Consider the following 25,246-nt stretch of genomic DNA (forward strand, 5'->3'; position numbering starts at 1 on the left):
ATGCTCAAGGCCCAAGTAACTGGAAGAGCTGGAAAATGCATTGATTTAATTTGACTTTCCTTTTCGCATGTTTAACAAGTGACAGTTTTGTTAGCTTTTTTTTGTCATTTAGTTTGATGACACTGGAAGTGTTCTCCTAATTGACCGTGTGGTGTAGATAGTATCCCTTGACAACACGTGTGCAGTGGGACAGGTTGGCACAAAGTGCTTGTTGAAAGGCCAATTTATCACTTTAATGGCACCATAATTGATAAGGAAAGAGACAATCTTTTAAATGTTTGTGCAGTTGAAAGGGGAATGCAATCACTTGTTAAATAGAGCAGGCTCAGAATATTTTTGGCAAAATATTTCATCTTTCGATTTAATTTTTGTGTATTTTTAGCACTAATTTTGAAGTGCAGCCACTGCACAAATTACTCCCACAATATTATTATTTGCATGTCCAGTTTAACTGCCAATCTGAAATCAGGAACTCATTTTATTCCTGCCACTGCAGGAAGAATCTGACTGAGTTGAATCACCTTTGCCTTGTCTGTACTTTATGAAAACAGAATAGAAGCTGGTTTCCAGCTTCCCACCTGCTCTTCCAATCAATTAATTCAGGGTTTATCTATTTTTTAATACCATTTCACTGTTATCCATTTCCCTTCAAATTTCTGAAAATTTTGGTTGGCCCAATTTTTGCATCAGGAGAATTCCACATTTTCCATTTTTAAATTGCGGAGAAGCAAATCTTCCATTGATGCAATTGACATCAATACTTAATCCTCTTACCAAAATAACCTTTGTAGTCCTTGAAAATTTTCGGTCTTAAATTTCGTCCATCTGCAGATAGATATTGAGAAGAATAAGAAACAAATCTGAGGTGATAATGAATAGCATTTTCTCAGTTTTCCTTGTCAAAATAGCTTGTTGCTTTCTTAATTGTTGCTTCAAAAGATCAGGATGGTTTAGAGTTCCTGGCTAGAACAGATATTAATTCAAGAAATAAATGATAACTTGATAAGAATACTGTGTTGGTTTGTATGTTAAATAGTATTTGTTGCCTATTCCAACATTTCCACAGCTAGGATTGCTTTATGTTGAATGATAGAAATTAATGGACAACAATGATACTAAATTGTTGGATCAGCCAAGATAAACCACAAGTGATTCTTCTCATTAACATTCACCATTAAAATGGTGAACAATTATTTTAAAATTTACAAAAATATTTTAAACATGGACATATTGCATGGTAACAGGTCCTTCTGGTCTACGAGCTTTTGCCCAAGGAACCTACAACTCCTGTACGTTCTGGAGGGGGGAGGAAATCGGAGCACTTGGTTGACATGAGGAGAATGTACAAACTCTTCATGGACAGCACTGGATTTGAATCCAGGTCACTGGTCCCATCATAGCGTGGCGCTAACAGCTGCAGTAACCAAGCCGCCCAATAAATTAAGTAAATTTAAAATATTTGCAGACTGGTTTAATGACCAATAATAGGGAAATTAAGGATAAAAATTCATTTGGAAGAACAGTGAAAAGAGCTTTTGTATTTATACTGCAACTTTACTGATTTTATAGCATCACAAGTACAGTTCATGAAAGTTGAATTCAACAAAACTACGCTAAAGTAATAATGAGAAGATCATTTGTTTTAGTGACAGCTTTTAAGGGATAACCATTTCCAAGCGCATACCTGTGATTGTAAACTCACTGACCCAACCATTTAGTACTTCTGAATTGCATAGGAGGCAGGGCATGGTGATGTGTAGCTTTGAATGGAAGATTATTTTTAGAAAACATGCAGAGTGGTGTTCACAGCAGTAAAACACAATCTGCAGGAGGAAGCTGCTTCGCTTTGGGTCCAGCATCTGCAGCCCCCTCTGCATCTGGGCTGTTTCTCAGACAAAGCCTTTGATATTCTCCTGGAGGGACATTTGCAGTGAAGTGCTATAACAGACATAACATAAGAAAAGAAGCTGAATAGGAGAAACTAGCAACTAATAAAAATCGCACTTTTACAGTGTGTATGGAAACAGTGCCAGAAATACAATCAGGTAAATAATATCAGGAGAACACATTATCCATTAATGTACTGTGCGAATCATGTGTTGGACATTCCTTCCAAGTGAAGCAACAGTTCACTTGTGAATCTGCAGGGGTCATTGCCTGCATCTGGTGCTCCTGTTGTGGTCTTCCTTACATCAGAGAGACTGGAGATTGCTTTGTTGAACATCTTGGCTCTGTCTGCCTCAATAATGGGGATTTAGCTCCCTTCTCCATTCCCTTGCTGACATTTCTATCCATGGTCTCATGCACTGCCAGTCTGAACCACCTGCAAATTAGAGGAACAACGCCATCTTTTATCTGGTCACCCTCTAATCAAATGGTATTAACATCGACCTCCAGTTTCCGTTTGCCCTCTCCCCCCCCCCACTCCATCTATCCCTATTTCTCCTTTCCTCTCGCTGTGGCTTTCTTTCCTTTTCCCTCTGTCTCCTTCCCTCCAGCTCTGCATTCCCAGGGCCACCCCTTCCCTTGATCAATTCTCCCCTTTCCTCTCCTGTCCCATCCATGGCCCTTTGTCTGTTGGTCTGTGCTCCTCCCTTCGCTTTCTTTCCTTCTCTCTGGCCTTTTATTCAGACACCTGCCTGCTTTATGCTCAGATCCCAAATGCCAATTATTTATCTTTACCTCCTGTGGCCGCTGCGAGACCTGCTGACTTCCTCCAGCATTTCTGTGTTTTCACTACAATCACAGCATCTGCAGATATTGTTGCAAACCACTCCTGGTTTTTTCAATCTAGTCACTTCCAACTAGGTTTCACTGAGCCAACATGCCTTGCAGCAACTATTGAATACAATATGTCAATAAAATGGCTTATTGCTCAGACTCCCATCATACAGCTAATTAGTTAACTCCACATGATGCCAAGAGATGGTCCAAGATCACAGGATATAGCAAAGGCCAGATGTAACATGTTACAAGATTCTGGTTGTAATACTGATGACTTATATTTCAGTTCAGCCATTTTCAATGGGACTGTTTGGCCTCTCTGAGGATCATAGCATGTTTTGGGTAGTGGGGGGGGGGGGGGGGGGGGGAAACAGACTGAAATCATAAAAATTTTTTAAAGTTTTTTATGTAGGAGAAAAGTACAGAAGAAACCAACTAAATTTGTCTGCTTTACAGGGAAGGGAACCCATAAACTTTGAGCAGAGATCTAATGTGGCCATAGCCAAAAAATGGCTGAGAAATGGGTGTTGCAGTTGGCTGTGCACTGGGGGCGATGGCAACATGAACATTTGCTGGAGAAACTCAGTAGGTCACACAGCATCTCTAGGAAGTAAAAGTCATCCTTTACTTCATATAGATGCTGCGTGGCCTGCTGAGTTTCTCCAGCACATTTGTGTTTTGATTGAGCCTCGAACCAAGCACCCACCTGGCAATGTGAAAAATGTGATTGGACACATTCATACAGGACAAAACCAATTTAGCTGTTTCATCGGCCAATTCTCGATGATCAACAAAATGATGAAATAAGTGCAGTATCAAAAGTATCTCTGTGAGGATCATGGGCCAATCACTCCAATAATTGGAGTCACTTCTAAATCGAGGCCCAAATCTATCCCCTTTCTCTACCCAAAAAGCCCATTGCTTATCACCTTCCAACGTCTTGACCTGACAGATGAAGTCAGTCATCCCATCCTCAGGATATCACTGTGGTGTTCTTCAGAGCGTTGTCCTTATCCTAACCATCTTCTACTGCTTCATTCAGAGCAGAAGTGGAATTTGGAATTTCTTCACCAATGATTTAACAATGTTTAATTTCATTCACAACTCTTCAATAACTCAAATAGCTTGTGGCTGGCTGCAGAATCACCTAGTCAATATTCATGCATGGGTAGAAAACTGGCAAGTAATGTCTATACCAGATAAGTCCCAAAACACAGAATATTTTGAACGAGAGAAAATCTAGACACCAATTCTTGACATTCTATGGCACGAGCACTGCTGAATCCCCACGATTAACATCCTAGGAAAACAGGACTTATCAAAAATGCAATTCCCAGGCGTCTAAGAGAAGGTCAGAGGCTGGATATCCTCTGATAAGTGATTTGCCTCCTGACATCCCAGGTTCTTCCACCATCCCCTATTACTGATAATGCACCTTGACCACTCTGACAACACTTCCTAAACTGATTACCTCTACCACCAAAAAGGACAGGCAGATAGATTTTCCTCCAAGTTAGACATTGTTGTGAAGTGTAACTGAATCACCAGTCCACTGGGTGTAAACTGTGGAACTCCCTCCTCCACAGCAATCTGGGATTACCTTTACCAGGTGGATCACTACAACTTTCTCAAAGGTAATCAAGGATGGAAAATAACAGCCAGCTTTGGCAGCCATAGCAGTTTTCCAAAAAAAGGAAATCAAAAGCTCCACATAACAAAAGCAATGCCTTCTCTGAACTGCACCGATCTTTTTGCATCCAGATTTAGCCATTAGTGGCAAGCCCTTTCACCCTTCTCGGGGGTCACCCCAAGGTTGGGGAGTTCAAGCTCAAATGCCTACTCACTATATTCTTGATATTAGGGCATTTATCTGGTTCCAGTCCCAGAGGTCAGGAGTTGTTTTTTTATAGTGGTACAGAATTTTGGAAGTCCTCTCTCTTCAAATTCACTAATTAATGCAAGAAAATGCAGTGGAGTGTTAGAGATTTTAGTAGTGCGGTTGTGTTCCCATAAAGGAGCCAGGACATTAGGAATGCCACAATTAGGCTGAAGGGTACAATTGAAATGATCCATTATTTTTTATTATTTTCTTCATTGCCAGAATGAATACATCCCAGGTTTGGAACAGAATCTCTTTATACCAGTTAAATATCTACTTTACAAATGTATATTTCCTAATTTGCAAAGTGCAATAGTGACATGGAATGTGCAAAGCATCAACTGACCACTGTTTCCTCTTTGCTTTATGCACTGGCCTCGATTTGGAATTCCTTCAGCTGGATTCCCAGGGTTAATGATGTGACATTCATATCCAGTGGGGCAGTGCAAGGGTTCATCGCCATCCTCAGTGGTGCTGCAGGCTTCAGCTGCAAGAAAGAGAAATAAATTATATGTTGATATAGAAATTAAATAAATGTAACCTTCCTGATAGATCTACTCTTTAAAAAATAAAGTTAGATTAACATTCAAAACGGATAAACGATTCTTTGAATTATCAGCATAATTCGGTTTGACTTAGAAGATTCAAGTTTGACTTCAGGACTTGAAATGGAAACAAGAACATCAGAAACAGGAGCAGGAGTCACCATCTGTCCCGAGGAACCTGCTCTACCTTTTAATAATATCATGGCTGGTCAGGCTGCGGATTTTGCCTTTTCTCCATCCCCCTCTGCTGTTTCCCTGGACAGAGGATCAGTAATCTAAAGTGACATTACAAATTAAATGGATTTTCCATTTTTATTTAAAATTTCAAACATCTGCAGTTTTTTTAATAAAAAGTTTGGAATTCACAGTTTAGATCTACTTACATTGCTGAGCTTATGGGATAATCTTGTTTCGATGGCAATGTCTATTGGTCAGGTTGTACTCCAGCTTCAAGATGCTACTCCCTGCAACAAAAACTGGCCAAACTAGCAGAGTTCACGTTGAGCTGTTCTTTTCAGAAAACCAGCTCACCTCTCCAGAAACAACTGTATTAATAAAATGAGTTTATGGAGCCAAAAAATGCTTTACATAGGTTTCTTTAATCTTCTGCTTTCTGCAATAAGGCTTGATGCTTAAACCCTGACACATATTGATGAATGCAAAGAACCGCTCTTATTGTTTTAGTTAATTAAAATAAGCTCATGCCTGTAGGTTCAGTGATAGTGGCTTATTGATACAATTTCTTGGTAAAATGCCCATCCTGAAAATAAGTAGCAGGCATAGATCCACCCTACAGCAGCAAGGCTCGAGTGCAGAGGAACGATGGCAAGCTGCTTCAGTGGAGGTGTGCACTTTCTCACTGAACCACAGAATACTCATTCTTCCACTAATCATCAGATTTCAAGTACAAGTGGGAATGCTTCAGCCAGAGGCAACAAGAGCTAAATATTAAAGGGTTGACCTGTCTCGACACGTTGAGCATTTTAATTGGCATGCTGGGTATAGATTTGGGAACAACTATTAAATTACATTTTCTCCCTTGGGTTACAGCAGGAGACAGAAAGCTGGAAGGGCCAATCATTATGGAGAGACTGTCACTGTTTGTTCATTTTGTGATGTGGACATTACACAGAGATGGCATTTATTCACTAACCCCAAATACAACTGAGCGTTTACCAGGCCTTTTTGATGGGAAGTTGAGCCATTCATATTGGAATAAGTCTCGAGTCATGCACGGGACTGACCATTTAGAATGGCAGGTTTCTATCACTACAGAACATTGTGCATGTTCTTTTATTTTTGTAATTTTTTTTGTTTTTCACACTGTGAACCATATCAACCTGAATATGTACAAACGTTTCTCATTAAATTTACAGTGGTATTTTCTCCCTTTTTTCCCCCCTTTCCTTCCCTCCCCTCTTCCCACACCCCTTCAAAACCCATAAATATTCAACATATACAATAAAACCATGAAACAATATCTTCACACAAAGGAAAATAAACAAGAAAATTGTGTCATCTATTTGTTACACACTGAATCCAGTCATTTTGTCTTCTTATCATTTTCATTTTAGGGGATGGAGGTCCGAGGCAAGCTCTCTCTGTTATGTTCCATGTACGGTTCCCAAATTTGTTCAAACAATGTGATTTTATTTTTTTAATTATATGTTATTTTTTCCAATGGAATATATTTATTCATTTCACGTACTATTGCTGTATTCTCATGCTCTCTTCTATTTTCCAAGTTGACATTATTCATTTTTTTGCTATCACTAAGGCTATCATAATGAATTTCTTTTTGCACTTTATCCAATTTGAGGCCTAATTCTTTAGAAATATAGAAACATAGAAAATAGGTGTAGGAATAGGCCATTTGGCCCTTCAAGCCAACACTGCCATTCATTTTGATCATGGCTGATCATCCACTCAGTACCCTATTCCAGCTCTCTCTCCATACCCCCTGATCCCTCTAGTCACAAGTACTAAATCTAACTCTCTCTTCAATATAGCTATGGAACCGGCCTCAATCACTTCCTGTGGTCGAGAATTCCATAAATTCACCACCCTCTGAGTGAAAAAATTCTTCCTCATCTCAGTCCTAAAGGACTTCCCCTTTATCCTTAAACTGTGACCCCTGGTTCTAGACTTGCTCAACATTGGGAACAATCTTCCTGCATCTTCCCTGTCAAATCCCTGAAGAATTTTGAACGTTTCTATTACATCTCCTCTTAATCGTCTAAACTCCAGCGAGTACAAGCCCAGTCGTTCTAGCCTTTCTTCATATGCAAGTCCCGCCATGCCTGGTATTAATCTGGTCAACCTTTTCTGCACTCTCTCCATGGCAATGATGTCCTTCCTCAGATAAGGAGACCAAAATTGAACACAATACTCCAGGTGAGGTCTCACCAAGGCCCTGTACAACTGCATCAAATCCTCTCTACTCCTGAACTTGAACCCTCTTGATATGAACGTCAACATACCATTCGCCTTTTTTACTGCTTGCTGCACCTGCCTGCCCACTTTTAATGACTGATGCACAGCGACACCCAGGTCTCTTTGCATCTCCCCTTTTCCTAATTGGATACCATTAAGATGGTACTCAGCCCTCCCATTCCTTCCTCCAAAGTGGATAACCACACACTTATCCACATTATATTGCATCTGCCATGCATTTGCCCACTCACCCAACCTGTCCAAGTCACCCTGCACACTCTTAAAAGCCTCTACACAGCTTACAATCCCACCCAGCTTCGAGTCGTCTGCAAACTTGGAAATGGTGTTTTCTATTTCCTCATCTCTTCTCTTCTTTTCTTCTTTGGCTTGGCTTCGCGGACGAAGATTTATGGAGGGGTAACGTCCACATCAGCTGCAGGCTCGTTTGTGGCTGACAAGTCCGATGTGGGACAGGCAGACACGGTTGCAGCGGTTGCAGGGGAAAATTGGTGGGTTGGGGTTGGGTGTTGGGTTTTTCCTCCTTTGTCTTTTGTCAGTGAGGTGGGCTCTGCGGTCTTCTTCAAAGGAGGTTGCTGCCCGCCGAACTGTGAGGCGCCAAGATGCACGGTTTGAGGCGAGATCAGCCCACTGGCGGTGGTCAATGTGGCAGGCACCAAGAGATTTCTTTAGGCAGTCCTTGTACCTCTTCTTTGGTGCACCTCTGTCATGGTGGCCAGTGGAGAGCTCGCCATATAACACAATCTTGGGAAGGCGATGGTCCTCCATTCTGGAGATGTGACCTACCCAGCGTAGTTGGATCTTCAGCAGCGTGGATTCGATACTATCGGCCTCTGCCATCTCAAGTTCTTCGATGTTAGGGATGAAGTCGCTCCAATGAATGTTGAGGATGGAGCGGAGACAACGCTGGTGGAAGCATTCTAGGAGCCGTAGGTGATGGCGGTAGAGGACCCATGATTCAGAGCCGAACAGGAGTGTGGGTATGACAACGGCTCTGTATACGCTAATCTTTGTGAGGTTTTTCAGTTGGTTGTTTTTCCAGACTCTTTTGTGTAGTATATCGTAAATAACTGGGGTCCTAGCACTGAGCCTTGTGGTACCCCACTAGTAACTGACTGCCATTCCAAAAAGTACCTGTTTATTCCTACTCTTTGCTTCCTATCTGTCAACCAATTCTCTATCCACCTAAATACCATATTCCCTATACCATGTGCCTTAAGTTTGTATAGTAATCTCCTGTGTGGGACCTTATCAAAAGCCTTCTGAAAATCCAGGTAAACCACATCTACTGGTTCTCTCCTACCAACTCTACTAGTTACATCCTCAAAAAATTCAATAAGATTAGTCAGACACGATTTTCCCTTCATAAAACCATGCTGCTCTGACCAATGAATTCACCACTTTCCAGATGAGCCCCAATCACATCTTTAATAACTGACTCTAACATTTTCCCCACTACCGATGTCAAGCTATAATTCCCTGATTTCTCTTTCCCTCACTTTTTAAAAAGTGGAGTTACATTAGCCACCCTCCAGTCCTCAGGAACTACATCAGAATCTAAAGAGTTTTGAAAAATTATCAACAATGCATCCACTATTTCCTTTAGCACTCTGCGATGCAGACCATCGGGCCCTGGGGACTTGTCTGCCTTTAATCCCTTCAATTTATCCAACACAACCTCATAACTTACAGTTATTTTCCCCACCCAGTCCTTCCATCACATTAGCCCTATGGTCCCCTATTATTTCCTGAAGATTATTCCTATTTTCCCTAGTGAAGACCGAACTAAAGTAGTTATTTAATTGGTCTGCCATGTCCTTGTTCCCCATTATCAGTTCACCTGTTTCTGACTGCAAGGGACCCACATTTGTCTTTACTAGTCTCTTTCTCTTTACATATCTATAAAAACTTTTGCAGTCATTTTTTATGTTCCCTGCCAACTTTCTCTCATAATCTCTTTTGCCTTTCCTGATTAATCCCTTTGTCTTCCTCTGTAGAACTCTGAATTTCTCCCAATCCTCTGGTCTGTCTTTCCTGGCTAGTCTATACACTTTCTCTTTACACTTGATACTCTCCCTGATTTCCCTTGTTATCCAAGGATGTACTACCCTCCTTGAGTTATTCTTTTTCCAAACTGGGATGAACAAATGCTGTATTTCATCCAGGTGATCCTTAAATGCTTGCCATTGCCTTTCTACAGTTAAACCTTTAAGTAACATTTGCCAATCTAACTTAATCAATTCGCGTCTCATACCCTCAAACTCACCCTTCTTTAAGTTCGGAATCTGAGTTACAGAATTAACCCTGTCACTTTCCACCCTAATATAAAATTAGGTCACTCTTGCCCAAAGGGCTTCGCACAATAAGATTGTTAACTAACCCTTCCTCATTACTCAGAACCCAGTCTAGAATGGCCTGTTGCATCGTTGGTTCTTCAACATACTGGGTTAGAAAATTATCCCGTATACCTTCTAAGAAATCATCCTCATACTTCTTATGTTACTTAAAAGAAAGATCTGTGGATCTTTTGGAATATTATTTTTTATAATTTTATTTAATATCTGAATTAGATCTTCCCAAAACGTATTCACTGATGTACATGCCCAAATTGTATGTATTGTTGTTCCTATTTCCTTCTTACAGCGAAAACATCTATCTGATAATGTTGGATCCCATTCTTTTAATTTTTGAGGAGTGACATATATCCTGTGTAACCAATTATACTGTATCATGCGTAACCTTGTGTTTATTGTATTCTTCATAGTTCCAGAACATAACTTTTCCCATACTTCATTCTTTATGTTTAAATCCTTTTCCCACTGTGCATGTTCTTTGAGAAGGATTTAAAACTATAACAACATGCTTTTAAGTGAAATGCTACTTCAAACTTATAATTTAGCTCAGGTACCCAAGTGGAAAAATTATTTTCCACATTTTATACAAAAATTTGTACAAAATAACAATTTTCCAACTTGCTCAATTATCCTATGCTGCCTGGTGCATGTTATCTTCAAATTTCTGCCCTTTTAAAATTCTTAATAATAGGATTTAACTGAAATTCAGAAATTTCAGTAATGGTTGTTCCTGGTGATCTGAAAGGTTGATTCAATTATTTTAAGGAAAGAAGAGGAAAAATCAGATACAGTAAAACCCCAATAACCTGATATTCCAGTTGGAAATCATGATGGTTCAGCAGATTTCTCACACTCCTTTAAATCTCAACAGTGCCCCATTCTTGCACTCCTTTTAACCTCACCAGAGATCCTTTCCAAATCTCCTTTTGATGTCACTGGGGCTCTGTTCATACCATCCTTTTAAATGCATCAGGGACCTGTTTTACAAAGCTCCCTTTAAACTAATTGGGGTTATTTCCCAGACTTCCTTTAACTCAGACTGTTCACTGGAATTGTTTCCCATGGTGGGAGAGTTCAGGACAAGAGGGCACAACTTCAGGATTGAAGGACGTCCACTTAGAACAGAGATGTGTAAGGGTGGTAAATCTGTGGAATTTGCTGCCACAGGTGGTTGTGGAGGCCAAGTCATTGGGTTATTAAAGACAGAGATTGATAGGTTCTTTATTAGCCAGGGCATCAAAGGTTCTGGGGAGAAAGCCGGACAGTGGGGCTGAGTCAGGAAAGAGTTCAGCTCATGATTAAATGACGGGACAGATTCAATGGGCAAGATAGCCTATTTCTGCTCCTATGTCTTATGGAATATTTATGATACACCTGTGTTGCAAGGCAGCACAGTTAACGTAGCAGTTAGAGCAACATCACAGTGCCAGTGACCCAGTTTTAAATCCGCCGCTGTCTGTAAGTAATTTGTACATTCTCCCTGTGTCTGCGTGGGTTTCCTGCTGATGCTCCAGTTTCCTCCCATCCTTCAAAATGTACGGGAGTTGTAGGTTAATTGGGGTATTTGAGCGGCATAAGCTCTTGATCAGAAGAGCTCACTTCAGTGATATTGAAATTTAAAATCCAATAATCTATCCTAACCCAGGGGTGTAGCCAGGTTCTGAAGTTAGAGGGAGTGAGCACAAGATTAAGGTGCCTTTCGCTGTCTGGGGTCACTCCCCCTACAAATCCCCTCCCCACTTTAGCTATGCTCCTGTTTCAAATATACCATGAGGTTACTTTAAACAGAATCATTACAGGATTAAAAAGGTGACCCCTCTGTGACAGAAATTGATGATTCTCGGACGCCTGTTACTAATGGAAAGGGATGGCCATGGTTTCATTCCCAATTTTCTGTTAGTGACACCGTCTGTCCAGGATGTGCGGTCATACCTTTCAGAATGACCCAAGTTTGGGCTTGTTTCAAGCAGCATGTCTTCTCAACATGCATCTGAATTCATCGTCCTGAGAATTTCCATCTCAATCATTCGCCATTTCCCCGTATATATCAGCAAATGTCTCCCACCTCCCAGTCAATTTACACATAAACCAACAATATCAACATTCTGGAATCTTTCTGTTTTGTCTCAGTACCAACAATGTATAGTTTTAGTGGGGTTTTTAAGGTCATATTGAGTCTTCCTTGTGTAATATCAGGCAGATCTGGCCTCTGTTAAGAATGCAAGGTTGAGGTCAATATTTTATATCTGAATTTATAAACACATTGTCTCTTCTCATATTAATTTCGACGTGATGACTGAAGGATCCCACATTTCTCAATGGCCTGGGTTCCAACTACTTAGTGTTTGAGAAGTGAATTTGAGCAATTCTCCCCAGGTCCAACACTAGAGAAATATCATCACCCAATAAAACTCTCCCAACCCCATCCCTTCACACACCCACACACACGAATACTTGTTGAAGTGGAGTACCGAAGACTTGGGTGTTACGTGACTGATAGCGGCAGGGATTGAGGATCTGCAGGCAGTTTCATGCTTGGGTGAATTTAAGGAGGTGCCAGAAAACTCCATTAAACTTCATGCCTTCCAGTTATTTTGATTGGAGAACTCGAGATTGTGAGAACTCAAGAACTCCATCATAGAGTTTGGAGTTGGGCATCGGGAGCTCTGGTGTAGGCCAGGGGAGGGTTCGGAGTTGGGAGCTCCAGCGTAGGCAGAAGGGAGGGTTCGGAGTTTGGATTTGGATTTCGGGAGCACTGATGTAGGTCAGGGGAAGGTTCGGAGTTGGGAGCTCCAGCGTAGGCCAAGGGGCGGGTTTGGAGTCAGGACTCGGGTGTTTGGAGTTCCGGTGACTGGAGCTCCTGATGCCTAACTCTGAACCCTTCTCTCGGCCTATCTGAACTGTGGGACACAATTTGCAATTCAGTTTTTAAGTGAAGCAAATACTTTATTCATAGATCTCACCTGTCTGGCTCTCCCTCTCCAATTTACTGTTTGAACATAAATCTCGAATTCTTTTCACGTCTCGTCTTCAGGGCAATTCATGCATGCGTGGCATGTGATCCATGCCAGCTAATAGCCCAATCAGCAGGGAGCACACATCAAGGAGATAGCAGGGTAGATCATCTGCCACAGATGTCGTGGTCTCACAGTTCAAAAATATGCAGTGCGGATGGGCCGTGGGGTCGGGTACTCTGCTGGGCTGAAACACCCCCCCAGCTATGCCCCTGCCCTAACCTTAATGCCAGACCACCAAGGATGCCAGATTATTCGAGATTTATTGTATAAAGCTGCTGAACAACTAAGGAATAAAATGGCCTTCTCATGATTCTGCATCATTGGTTCTGTATAGGAAGGCTGTATCCTTGATGAAACAAGCTATATATTACATAGATATTACATATATTAAAAATCACAAAAAATTGTGGAGTAACAACACCTTGAAGCACTTCTTCTGGTCCATCGAGTAGCCATCCATTGCCCCCAAGCCATCTGGGCTTTGGCTGCACCAACCAATCTAGAACTGAAAGGCAGCATTATTGAACAAATTTTCCAAATTACAAACCAAAATTCTACACTGTCTTCTCAAAGCTGAAATAACTACGGCAATAAAAATGCTTTATAGTTCTTGAGCACAGCCCCTCATCTTCCACATGGGCACTTGGCAGCAATTTCAAGTTTATTATCATCCGATTGTACAAGTTCAACCCAATGAAACAGTGTTCTCTGGTCTTCAGTCAAAAATATTCAAACGCATATACAGATAAACAATATTTGGAGATTTAAAAAAACAACTAAATATTGTTAAACAAATCGTGGAGTCTAGGAGGTTTGTATGAGCAGTTCATCAGCTGTTCTATATTGAATTCTGTTCTTCAGATAACTTGATTTTTCTGTCATTCATCTGTGACATTGGCCCAGCTTGTTGTTTATTTTCTCCTTTTTATCTCTGGGAGTGGAGGACGTGGTTAACCTGACCTGCCAGCCACATCTTCTTACTCTGGATTTTGCAATTGTTATATTCTATTGTCTGTGTTTTCTTTTGTCCATGTTCCCATGGTCTATATGCTCCCATTCACACAATGGCCTTATCAGAGACATTTCCCTTCCATGCAGGTACAACAAGCCTTTTCTTCCCAGTTTTGGTGGAAGGTATTTTATGGCCCTCCGAGGTCTCCAGACCCCCTTCCCTTTGAAGCAGTCAGGTTTTGGCTTCTTCCATACTTCCCTCCTACCGTCGACATTAAAAAAAAGTATTTATGTTATGTGAGGTGAAAAGAAAACAAGGCTTTTACTTAAATGTGCTGTGGCCTCAAGGGGTGGGGGTGGGGTGGGGGGGGGCTGTAGGGCTCCCACTCCCTCTAAATTGTCTGTCTATGGCATCCTTCACCATCATAATGAAGTCCAACGTAAATTTGAAGAAACAGCAACTCATTCTGTCCAGCTATGTTGCACAAAATCGAATAACTGACGTTCCCTATCAGAATTGGCCTGCCCTTCTACAGGCCATCCTTCTATGGTATCGGCTCAGTCTTCCTCTCTCCATCATTATAGTCTAACTTGCTGTGTATCTCCTACACGCTTGTACTTGTCTGTTCACGTTCCATTGTCTGTGTTCCTCTCTCTCGGCTCATCTCTTCACTTTTGTTTCATCATTGTTTCTCTCTAAACACCTCATTTAGCCCCAAATCTCACCTTGATTAAATGTATGCCAGTTTTGATTCAGGCAGGGAAAGCAAATTACCTGATGATGGAGAATCCTATATTGAGCCCAGAATATTTTAGCAGGCCCAGACACAAGATGAGATTCTGTTCCTCAAAATTGTGTTGGGCTTCATTGCAATAGTGTAGAATTACACAGGCAGAAAGATGAGTGGAAGTATGTCGAAGAAGAAAGATTTTTCTCTCTTTAACTCTTCATACTGATTCACTGACTGTACGAGCTCTGCAACTTATCTCCACAGCAACCCTGGCTTCATCTTGTCAGAGATTTACATTTTGTTTTAACCATCTCTCCCGCACCGTCTCTGAAAAATACAATTAACTTAATTTCTCTTTTGCCAAGTTCTGACCCAGAGTCTTCAACCTGAAGCATTTACTATTTCTCTTTCCATGGATGCATCTTACAGCATTTTATGTTTTTATTTTAGGCTTGTATCTTGTTGGCTGATCCATGTATAACTTATGGTAGAGAATGTGCTTGAAGAGTGTTGATACTGTCTTTCTCATAGAGAAGAACATTCACTTGGCAATATGAAGAAATATAACAGCAGCCAGCATCAAATTAAGATTTTATACCATGCTACACTAATAATCCAATAAAGTACATTGGGACTCAGGCAAAGGTGAAGTGTACCTGGTGGAGGTTGCACAGATTCCAAGCAAGCATAAATGCAACCATTGTAGCAGCAGCGTTTGTGCCTTTCACACTCAGAGTCTGACCTGCAGCTGGGAACGTCACAGGCCCTGTCTGGTAAAGCCTGTGGAGGAGGTGGGCAGCGATCATTCTTCTGGTAGTGAGATGAATGTGCAATCAACTGATACTCATAGTCCTGCAGAAATGGATTTTAACATAGATACATAAAGTTAACCAAAGTAACAACAAATTATATTGACCATTATTGCTCAGATCAGGAGATGCACATATGTTGGCTGAAACAGAAATGAGGGTTGAGCAATTGTTGATAATGTTTCTACAAGTGAGGATGGAGAAGAATGGGAAAGGTGAGAGTGGGTGAATGCCCTGTGTAAATTTAATGCATCAGCATAGAATATTACAGTACAGTACACAGGTCCTTCAGCCCACAAAATTGTGCTGACCAATGTAAAGCTACTCCACAAAAATCTAATATTATCCTAACTCTCACCCATTGTTCTTACATCCAAGAGTTATTTGAATGTCCCTATTACACCAGCCTCCTCCACCACCCCCAACAATGCCTTCCAGACACCCACCACCATCCAAGTCTAATGGCTTCTCTAAACTTTCCTCCACACACTTTAAACAGATATACTCTGCAGCAAAATCCAAACTGAGCAAGTGTTTATTTACTTCCATCTCAGCAAAATAACAATGCTTGCAGTTGTAAAATGTCCTGACGTTAACCATTTCTCATTCCACAGTCAGTGGATCTAATTTTATTCCATGCTTCCAGATGTCCAGAATAGGTCCTCTATTTATGTGTCAGAAGGTGCTCCTGGCCATACACAGCGTTGTTAAATGACTTAGTTGTGTGATATCCCTTATTTACAAATTTCACCACATCTCTGAGGTCCAATAATTGCCCAGAGCATATGTACTGAAGCCCTTCCACATTTTCCTATAAACCTGCATGACGACAATCACCAGGTTCAACTGAAATTCAATTGCCTGATGTAGAGTTCATTAAAGAATCTTCAAAGATTCCTTTAATTGTCACGTGAAAATACATTAAAAATCTAATATACATGATATACTTCAATTTTTTGTCTTCCCTAGTTGCCATGATAGGATGGTAAAGAAGGCATATGGCAGGGTCACCATCATGGTTTTGGGCAAGTTGGGCAATTTGTGATGCAGTTTTATTAAACATTGCCCTAACAATAGGAGAAAGAGAAGCAAAAGAGAGCCAAAATATTCTTTCCATATCCCAGATAACCCGACAGCAAAAGGATATGTCAAAATCAAAAGAAAAATAGACGGCAATAGGGCTGAGCTGTTCTGAGCCATCCATTAAAAATCATGCATTCATATGGTGGAGGAATGCGTGATGATGCCACCCTGTGGACAAAAGGAGGAGAGGCTCCTGCTCCAACAATGAAAACTTCCAGATTCAATCCATTGTCATTCTAATAAAACAGGGTCACATTACATGACATTTGCTTTTTGCCTGCTGTAAGACAGACAGATTTGCCACTGGTAGGAAATGCCTGAAGTCCCTCTTACAGTTAGAGAAGGAGAAGCAAAGCCCCCCCCCCCCCCACCGAGTAACCAAGTGTCCGTAGATTTGCCTCCAGCACTTCCACAGCCCCCCACAGCCACACAGGGTCCAGTCCAAACCATATACAACCCAAGCTCCAGATCCAAACCTTCGACGTGGTCAGGAACCCTTCGGCGCCCTCGGCACCTCCTCGCATCCCAGTTCTGATACCTGGTACCCCTCCAGCCAGTTTCAAGCCAGCAATCCGCAGCCCGTCGCATGTCTCCCGACTGCAGCTTCCAGCAGCCCACAGCTTTCATAAGTTCCTCACCTCGAGTCGCCAGCAGCCCACCTGCCACATGCATTGGTCTTTCAGCCGCAGATCCCCCTCACTAGTTCGTCGCCATGGTCATCGTCCCGTGGATCGTCTCTCTGCTTCTCTTTTTCAGACAAGGAATGGTCTCCCTATTTTCTGGTGCCCTTCGCCAGTTGTCTGTTTCCCTGGAGTCTGCAACCACTCGTGGCTGCTGCGATCAGAGGCGCCACCATCTTGGATGCAGACGCCACGGTTGCGGGATTTTAAGTAAAACCACCATCAGGTCCTTTAACAGGCTGGTCAAAGCCTGTGCGGAGCTGATGGCAGTTGGCTGGGCCCCTGTATCTCCGTTCCTCGCTCACCTCGGATGTTCATCGGCAGCAGTGTTGCCGTTACCGCGGCTCCGGCAGTGCCGCCATCTTTCTATATCTTAGAAGGCCAGGCAGTATCCACGTAGCCCAACCAAAATGTCCTGCCCCAAAACGTTGACTGTCCATTTCTCTCCTCGGATGCTGCCTGACCTGCGGGGTCCTCCAAGGATTCAGCAGCTACAATTTCTTCTTTCCTGCTCTTACCAAGAATGGCCACAGAAACAGAGAAAATGGATGAATGGGCTGTTTGCCCCTTGAAGCCTGCTTCACAATTCAAATATGATTATGGCTGATCATTTACTTCAGCGTCCAGTTCCACCCTCATTAATTCTTGGAAAAAGTGCGAGAGACCATAGGCTTAAGAGAAAGGAGATATTTAAGATCTGAGGGGCAAATTTTTCACTCAGCACATGGTCTGTATCTACAGAAACTAGTACAATTACAACATTCAAACAACTTTTGAATAGAAATATGAGCAGGAAAGGTGTAGAAGGATATGGACCTAATGCAGATAAATGGGATTAGCCCAGAAAGCTAAATTGGTCAGCATGGGGCAAGTTGGGTCGAAGGCCTGTTCTTTGCTGTCTGACCCTGTCCATCTAACCTATCTATGCCTCTCATAATTTCATTTACTTTTATCAGGTTGCCTCTCAGTGAAAACTATCCACACTCTCCTTATAGCTAGTACTCTCCAATCCAGGCAACATTCTGGTGAACTTCTTCTGCACTCTCTCCAAAGCCTCCACATATTTCCTGCAGTGCAATGACCAGAATTAGTCACAATCCTCCAAATGTGGCCCAAGCAACTTTGAATAAAACTGCATCATAGAACAAAATGATGAAAAAGGTGAGCCTGTTACATGCCTTCTTTACCATCCGATCCACTCAAGCCACTTTCAGAGAGCTAAGGATTTGCCCACCAAGATCTTTTCCTGGAGAGTAGAAGACTGAGGAGAGATTTGATGGAAGATTTAAAATTATGAGTGGGGTAGACAGAGTAAGTATAGATAGACTTTTACACTGAGTGTAGGTGAGATACAAATCAAAGGACATGGGTTAGGAGTGAAAGGGGAAAAGATTTGGCGGAACATGAGGGGGAACTTCTTCACACAGAGAGTGGTGGGATTGCCATCTGAGGTGGTAAATGCAGGCTCTATTTTAACATTTAAGAAGAATTTGGACAGGCACATGGATGGGAGAGGTATTGAGGGTGATGGACTTGGGTACGTGTCAGTGGGACTCGGCACAAAAAAGGTTCAACACTGACTAGAAGGGCCAAAGGGGCCTGTTCAATGGTTCTAATAGGATGACTTACATTGTTTTCCCCAAGACATTTATATATTAAAGCAATAGAAGTCCCAGTACTGATCCCTAAAGGATAACCACCCCCCCCCCCTCCATCACTACCCTCTGTTTTCTATCATCAACCCAAGTTTGAATCTCATCTGCCAAATTACCATGGATCCCATGTGCCTTAATCTTTTAGATCAGCCTATAATGAGGCACTTTGTCAGATGCTTTACTGAAGTCCACGTAGAGAACATGCCCTGCCCCCATCCTCATCAATCACCTTCTTCACCTCCTGCCTTATATCCTGCTGCACCTGAATGCTTATTTTCAGGTCTCATCTTTTCCATTCCATCACCAATTAGCTAATAAACTGTCATTCTCTTTTATAAACAATGTTGATAGCTTAATGTGTAGCTCTCGATTCTGCATCTGCCTTGCACTTGCTCATACATCTAACTTTCCCCATCTCCAGTACATCTAGTAAGTTACTTTGTGAAGACAGAGTCAAAGTATGTGTTCATTGTTCTACTATTTATTTGATCCTAATTATAATTTACTCAATTTTTGATTGCAAGTGATATTGTCATTTGCCTTCAAATCTTCACATATTTATAAAACCTTTTAAAGTCAGTTTTTATGTATCTGCCATAATGTTATTGCAAACTTGATTGGATCAAACGAGATGTTGATCAAAGTTAACCATGCCCCAGTTTGCACCCTGAATATATTTGCCTTTAATTTACTGTTTAACAGCATTCCCTTTATAACTGTTTTGCTTAGACAAGATCAATTTCAAGTTTATCATCATCTGATGATATATACAACCAGATCATGGAGCACCCAAAAAAACCCACATAATACACAGTACAAAAAGGTGACATAAATAATCAAAATAAATACAGATCAATATTTGGGATGATTGCCACGGTTTCAGGCTACTGTTTATCAGACTCAGAGCCTGTGGGAAGAAGCGATTCCCTAGGGTGACAGTTCTGGTTTCCTGTATCTTCTTTTTGATGGCAGTGGGTTGACGATGCTGTGTGCAACCTTTATTAATGTTTGTCATCCTTTGGCTTTTTCTTAGCTCTACCCATACAAACTTGACATCATGATTTTCTAAGCCATTGCCCATCTTAACCATTGCATTAGCCCTTTCACAATTGCAAGTGGTCCCAGGAATTAACGGCAAATCAACCTAAAAAGGGTCTAGAGTGAAACGGAAATCTTCTCAATGCCGGTGTCAGATGACATAATCTCACACCGGGGATTGATGCCCTCGACCCCTAGTACAATCCCAAGTGTCTGCAGTCACCGGCGTTGCAATCAACCAAATTTGAAATGAGCAGTTGCATTCTGGGATAGAAATGACGCAATTGGGTGAGTGCAGAAACATGAAGGAAGAAAAGATTAAAATAAATGTATGAATTTTGCCGTGAGAAAGTCGCAGCAGAGGAGAGAGAGTGGAAATAAATAGCAATAGCAGGCAATATTTAAACAGGTGAGAAAGTTGGTAGCGCTATAGTGCACAATTTATGAAGACTATGTTGGACCTGATATCCCAGAATTTCATGTGGCAGAGAAACCCCTCCATGAATGCTCCGTGCACACAGCCCTTTCTCTGCCACATTGAATTCTGGGAGGGCAGGCCCGCTATCATTTTCTCCCATGGTATTTATATATTGTTACAAGATCAAACCAGCAACCACAAAGAAGGCCTATCACACAAGGGTAAAGATGAACAATACTTTATTAACAAAAATTCACCTTCAAACTTTAATTCAAAATCCCCCCTTTTATAACAATGCCCACTGGTTACTATGCAAATTTTTATAACAGTGCAAAACTAATAAATACCCAGGCCTAAATATAACATATGTAATTAAAGTCTAAGTTACATTTCCAACCAGCCCACAGAAAAAATTAGACACGAAACAAACAAGACTCACAAAACTTCGATCTCAACCAAAGCAAAGATCATAAACAAAATTCAGTTTGCTTGGTAAACTGAAGCCAAAAGATCTTTGAGAGAGAGAGAGAGAGCACAAAATTCGAAGTTGTCTTCCTGTGTTGCTTGCAGAGAGAGGAACAATGGCTTGGTCCCGATCCTTCTGGCTGCCTTCAGAATGTTCATCCCTTTTAAAATGCCCAACATTCTAAACTGCCTCCCAGACAATGTCTCTGCTTGGGCCTCCTTCCATTTCACGGCCACACCCAGTGGTGGTTTGTCTTCCAAGTCCAGAAATTTCTAGATCATCTTCTGCACATGCCTAGTCCGTCTCCCTCTCTCTCAAGCAGTCCACCTTCACCTTGGCTCTCTAAGGCAAACTGTCACTTTCCAACACAAAACCACACCACACATAGGCCAATACACAACACAGAACTCTGCCGACCAACTTTCCCTCACTGTATAAATTGTGCACGAAAGTGCTACCAACTTTCCCACCCTGTTTAAAAAATTGTCCGCTATTGCTATTTATTGCTAGCACTTTCCTACGGTCCCTTATAAAGGTTTATATAGGTGGGCACAACAACAACAGGGGCTGAAGGGCTCATGCTGTGATGTACATAAAGCTTATTTATGTTATAATTAGGCATGATTAATTTTGTTCAAATATAAGATCATAGCACATTGATCAGGATTTAGGCCAAGTCCATCATTGCTCAATGCGTCATGTGTCACCATTAGAAGGTAGAACAGTCCTAACCCCGGGGATGGCACCTTGCAAGTGTGAACAGCAAAAATGCCAATCCTATCCCGGGACATTGAACGGCTGATTTAGTGGGATGCAAGTGTAAAAGGGGATAATTCACCTCCTGTCTCTCCCTGTTTGTGTTCAATTTGACCAAGGTGAAAAAAATACTATGTGCAGCTTGGCAATATGTTTTACATTTTTGTTCACCTTTGAATCCAAAGAATAAGAGCTAAAAATAAAGGTTAAAAGAACAACTACTCTTTCAAATTATTGAAATGGAGTCTATTACTTTCACAAAACAGCATTCCACTTTCCTGCAGGTGGCATTAGTTAGTAAGCATGTCACATTCAGTACTGGTTTAACTACCATAATTTTACTGATGACAGTCTAACTTTGACAGTGAAAGCACAAAATCAAGGCACTGCATGGGCTGAATTAAAAAAAGAGATAATACCAAAGTACTTAGATGGTCAGGTAGCATCAATGAAGTCAGGGTTAATAATTCCGGTCAGCAGAAAAGCAGGACACCAGTTGGTTTCGGTATCTCGCTTTGAGGTACATACATAACAATATTCCAAAGGCAAGTGGGTTGAAATTCCACAGTTTTCTCCTGCTTAACCCCAATGATTTGTATCTGATTTACTTGGGAAACATTCACAGATGGCACAGCAGTTGCAGATATTCCAAACTGGTTCGAGAACGAATCAGGCATCTCCAACTTTTCAATCAGATGTTGCACATGCAATTCCAGAGATATTTCAAAGAGATTTATGGACATTTGATCTGTACTTTTGACACACACAGTGATAAATTCTCAGATGCAAAGAACACAAGCAACCTATGTATAGTATCTTGATGTCCTATGAGTATTTGACCACATTGGATTAATCTGAGAAGGATCAAACATTGTGTTTGAACATTTGAAATATTTATAAATTCTTTTTAGTTTTAAATATTCAGCAATATCATGCCGTTAGATACAGGGCCCTCCCTGATGATTGGGACAAATGCACATTTTAAAATTTGTAATCAAACAATTTTCATGTGATGAAAGTTCACATTCCAGATTTTATTCAAGGGTATTTGTGTACATTTTGGTTTAACCATGTAGAAATTACAACACTTCTTATACATCATCCTTTCATTTCAGGGCACCATAACATTTGGGATATAACAATGGTGTGTATATTAAAGTTGTCAGGTTCAGTACTTTGTTGCATACCCCTTGCATGCAGTGACTGCTTGAAATCTGTGATTCATAAATTCATAAACATCATCAGATGCTGAAGTGATGCTCTGCCAGGCCTCTACCGCAGTCATCTTCAGCTCCTGCTTGTTTGGTGGTGGGGGGGGGGGGGTGGGGTCCTTATCCCCTTAAATTTTCTCTTCAGTTGTATGCAAGGCGAGCTCATTTGGATTTAGATCTGGACCCTGATTTGGCCATTCAAGAATTTTCCAGTTTTTAACTTTGTAAAACTCCTTTGTTGTTTTAGCAGAATGTTTGCGATCATTGTTTTGCTGTAGGATAAACCATCGTCCAGTGAGTTTGGAGGCATTTGCTCAAACCTGAGTGGATAAGATGCTTCTATACACCTCAGAATTAATTTTGTTTCTGCCGTCAGCAGTGAAGATAAGTGCGCCAGTACCTGCGGCAGCCACACATGCCCAGGCCATAACACCCCAACACCAGGCTTCACAGATGAGGTGGTAGAATTCAGATCTTGGGCAGTTCCTTTGCCCCTCCACACTTTGCTCTTGCCATCACTCTGATACAGGTTAATCTTGATCTCATCTGTCCACAAGACCTTTTTCCAGAATTCTGAAGGCTCTTAAATACTTTTTAACAAATGTCATCTGGCCATCCTTTCTGTGGCTAACTAGTGGTTTGGACCTTGCAGTGTATTTCTGTCATGAAATCTTCTGCGGACAGTCGTCATTGACACATCCACACCTGCCTCCTGGAGAGTGTTTCTGATCTGCTGGACATCAGTTGGTGTTTGGGGATTTTTATTCATTGTGATGAGAATTTTTTGTCATCAATCAGCGGAGGCCTTCCTTGGCCGACCAGTTCCTTTGTGATTACTGAGCACACCAGTATACTCTTTCTTCTTCATGATGTTTCTAACAGTTGATTTTGGTCATCCTATGATTTGGGGGATGTCGCTTATGGTTTTATTCTGGTTTTTGAGCCTCAAAATGGCTTACTTGACTTTCATTGACACAATTCTGGTCCTCATGTTGAAAAATGGTAAAGCCATTTTAATGCTCAAAGGTGGTCAAAAGCTGAGAAGCCCAGCTCTCTCATACCTGCACCAGTGAAGCAATTAAACATAACTGAGTACTCACAAACATGTGTGAAGCCAAATGTCCCAAACATTAGGGTTCTCTGAAATGAGGGGACTATGTATGAAAAGTGCTGTCAATTGTACATGGTCAAACCAAAATGTATACAAATAACCTTGAATAAAATCTGGAATGTGCACTTTAATTACATGTGAATTGTTTGATTACAAATTTTAAATGGTGGAGCACAGGGGCAAAAAAATGTCTTTATCCCAAGCATTAAGGAGAGAGCTGTAAATTATGAAGAAATTTAATTTGTATCTGCTACTTCTCTTGAATGCCAAATGATCACATTCTTTTGCACTTTTCAATGAGATAACTTCGCAAAGGTCACTAGAAGCAGAATCTGAATATTTCTAAGACAGAGATCGATGGATTGTGATAAACTTGATGCCGAAAGGTTACGAGAGGTAGGTATAAATGTGCAGTCAATGCTCTACTGAGATCAGTCATGATCTGATTAATTGTCTGAAGACACAGGTCTACTGCCTGCTCCTTATTCAAACACTCACATCTATGCTTGTATGTATGGCATTGTTGGTCTATACTGCTTACATTTCATGCAGATCGACTTGCTGACAGAAATCTCATGCATATTACGAGAGTTATCTTTAGAACAGAGTTGAGGAGGAATTTCTTTCCCCAGTGGCTGGTGAATCTATGGAATTTGTGGTTCCAGACGGCTGTGGAGACCAAGTCATTGTGTATATTTAAGAGTGAGGTAGCTAAGTTATTGATTAGGAAGGGAATTGAGGGTTATGGGAGAAGACAGGAAAAGAGGTTGGAAAGGATAATAAATCAGATATGATAGAACAGTGGGACTGACTTGATGGGCTGAATGGCCTAACTCCACTCCTATGTCTTATGGTCTTTAGTGCTTATGCGCTCTGTTAAAAGGTTCAGAGAGCCAAGACTTTAAGGATATTGAAATTAAGAGCACTTTAATTAATAGCTTTCAGTCAGTCCCCAATTGAGAACATTCTGTGACTTGAAATTGGGACGGTTATGTTGGTTGGCCCAGACCCAAATGAAGTCACCACCTCCAGAAAACCTGGGGAGAATCTACATCTGTCCGATGCTTCCCAAAATCAGCAGAATACTGTCCCAATGCTCTGCAGGTCTGTGGGATGAATGTTACGCCCTGATGTGTAACATCTCAGCTGATGGAGGCAGATTCACCTCTGTTTGTTGCATCATCATTCAGCATAAACAATGACCCTCAACCCATGGGTCTCGGGGGTCTTTGGTCCTCTTCATTGCCTTTCTCAATTCTGGTGCATTTACCAGAGATATTTACAGTTCATCCTTTGAAAATGACATTGTTGATTCCTTGCAAATCGTAGGGATTAGGTGACTTTTATCAGTCAGTTCACACTGCTGG

General features: G+C 41.3%; 1 protein-coding gene across 1 annotated transcript in view; it reads right to left on the reverse strand.

The window, feature by feature from the left end:
- Positions 1-25,246, reverse strand: part of wfdc1 (WAP four-disulfide core domain 1) — a 38,599-nt gene that overhangs the window by 1,129 nt on the left and 12,224 nt on the right. Inside the window, exons 2-5 of the mRNA XM_069899454.1 lie at positions 15,309-15,504; positions 13,392-13,475; positions 4,950-5,090; positions 775-825 (exon numbers count right to left, since the gene is read on the reverse strand). Coding sequence (XP_069755555.1) covers positions 775-825; positions 4,950-5,090; positions 13,392-13,475; positions 15,309-15,504 — 472 coding nt within the window. The remainder of the gene's footprint in view (positions 1-774; positions 826-4,949; positions 5,091-13,391; positions 13,476-15,308; positions 15,505-25,246) is intronic.

The sequence above is a fragment of the Narcine bancroftii genome, chromosome 10, assembly GCF_036971445.1.
Source record: "Narcine bancroftii isolate sNarBan1 chromosome 10, sNarBan1.hap1, whole genome shotgun sequence".
NCBI lineage: Eukaryota > Metazoa > Chordata > Chondrichthyes > Torpediniformes > Narcinidae > Narcine > Narcine bancroftii.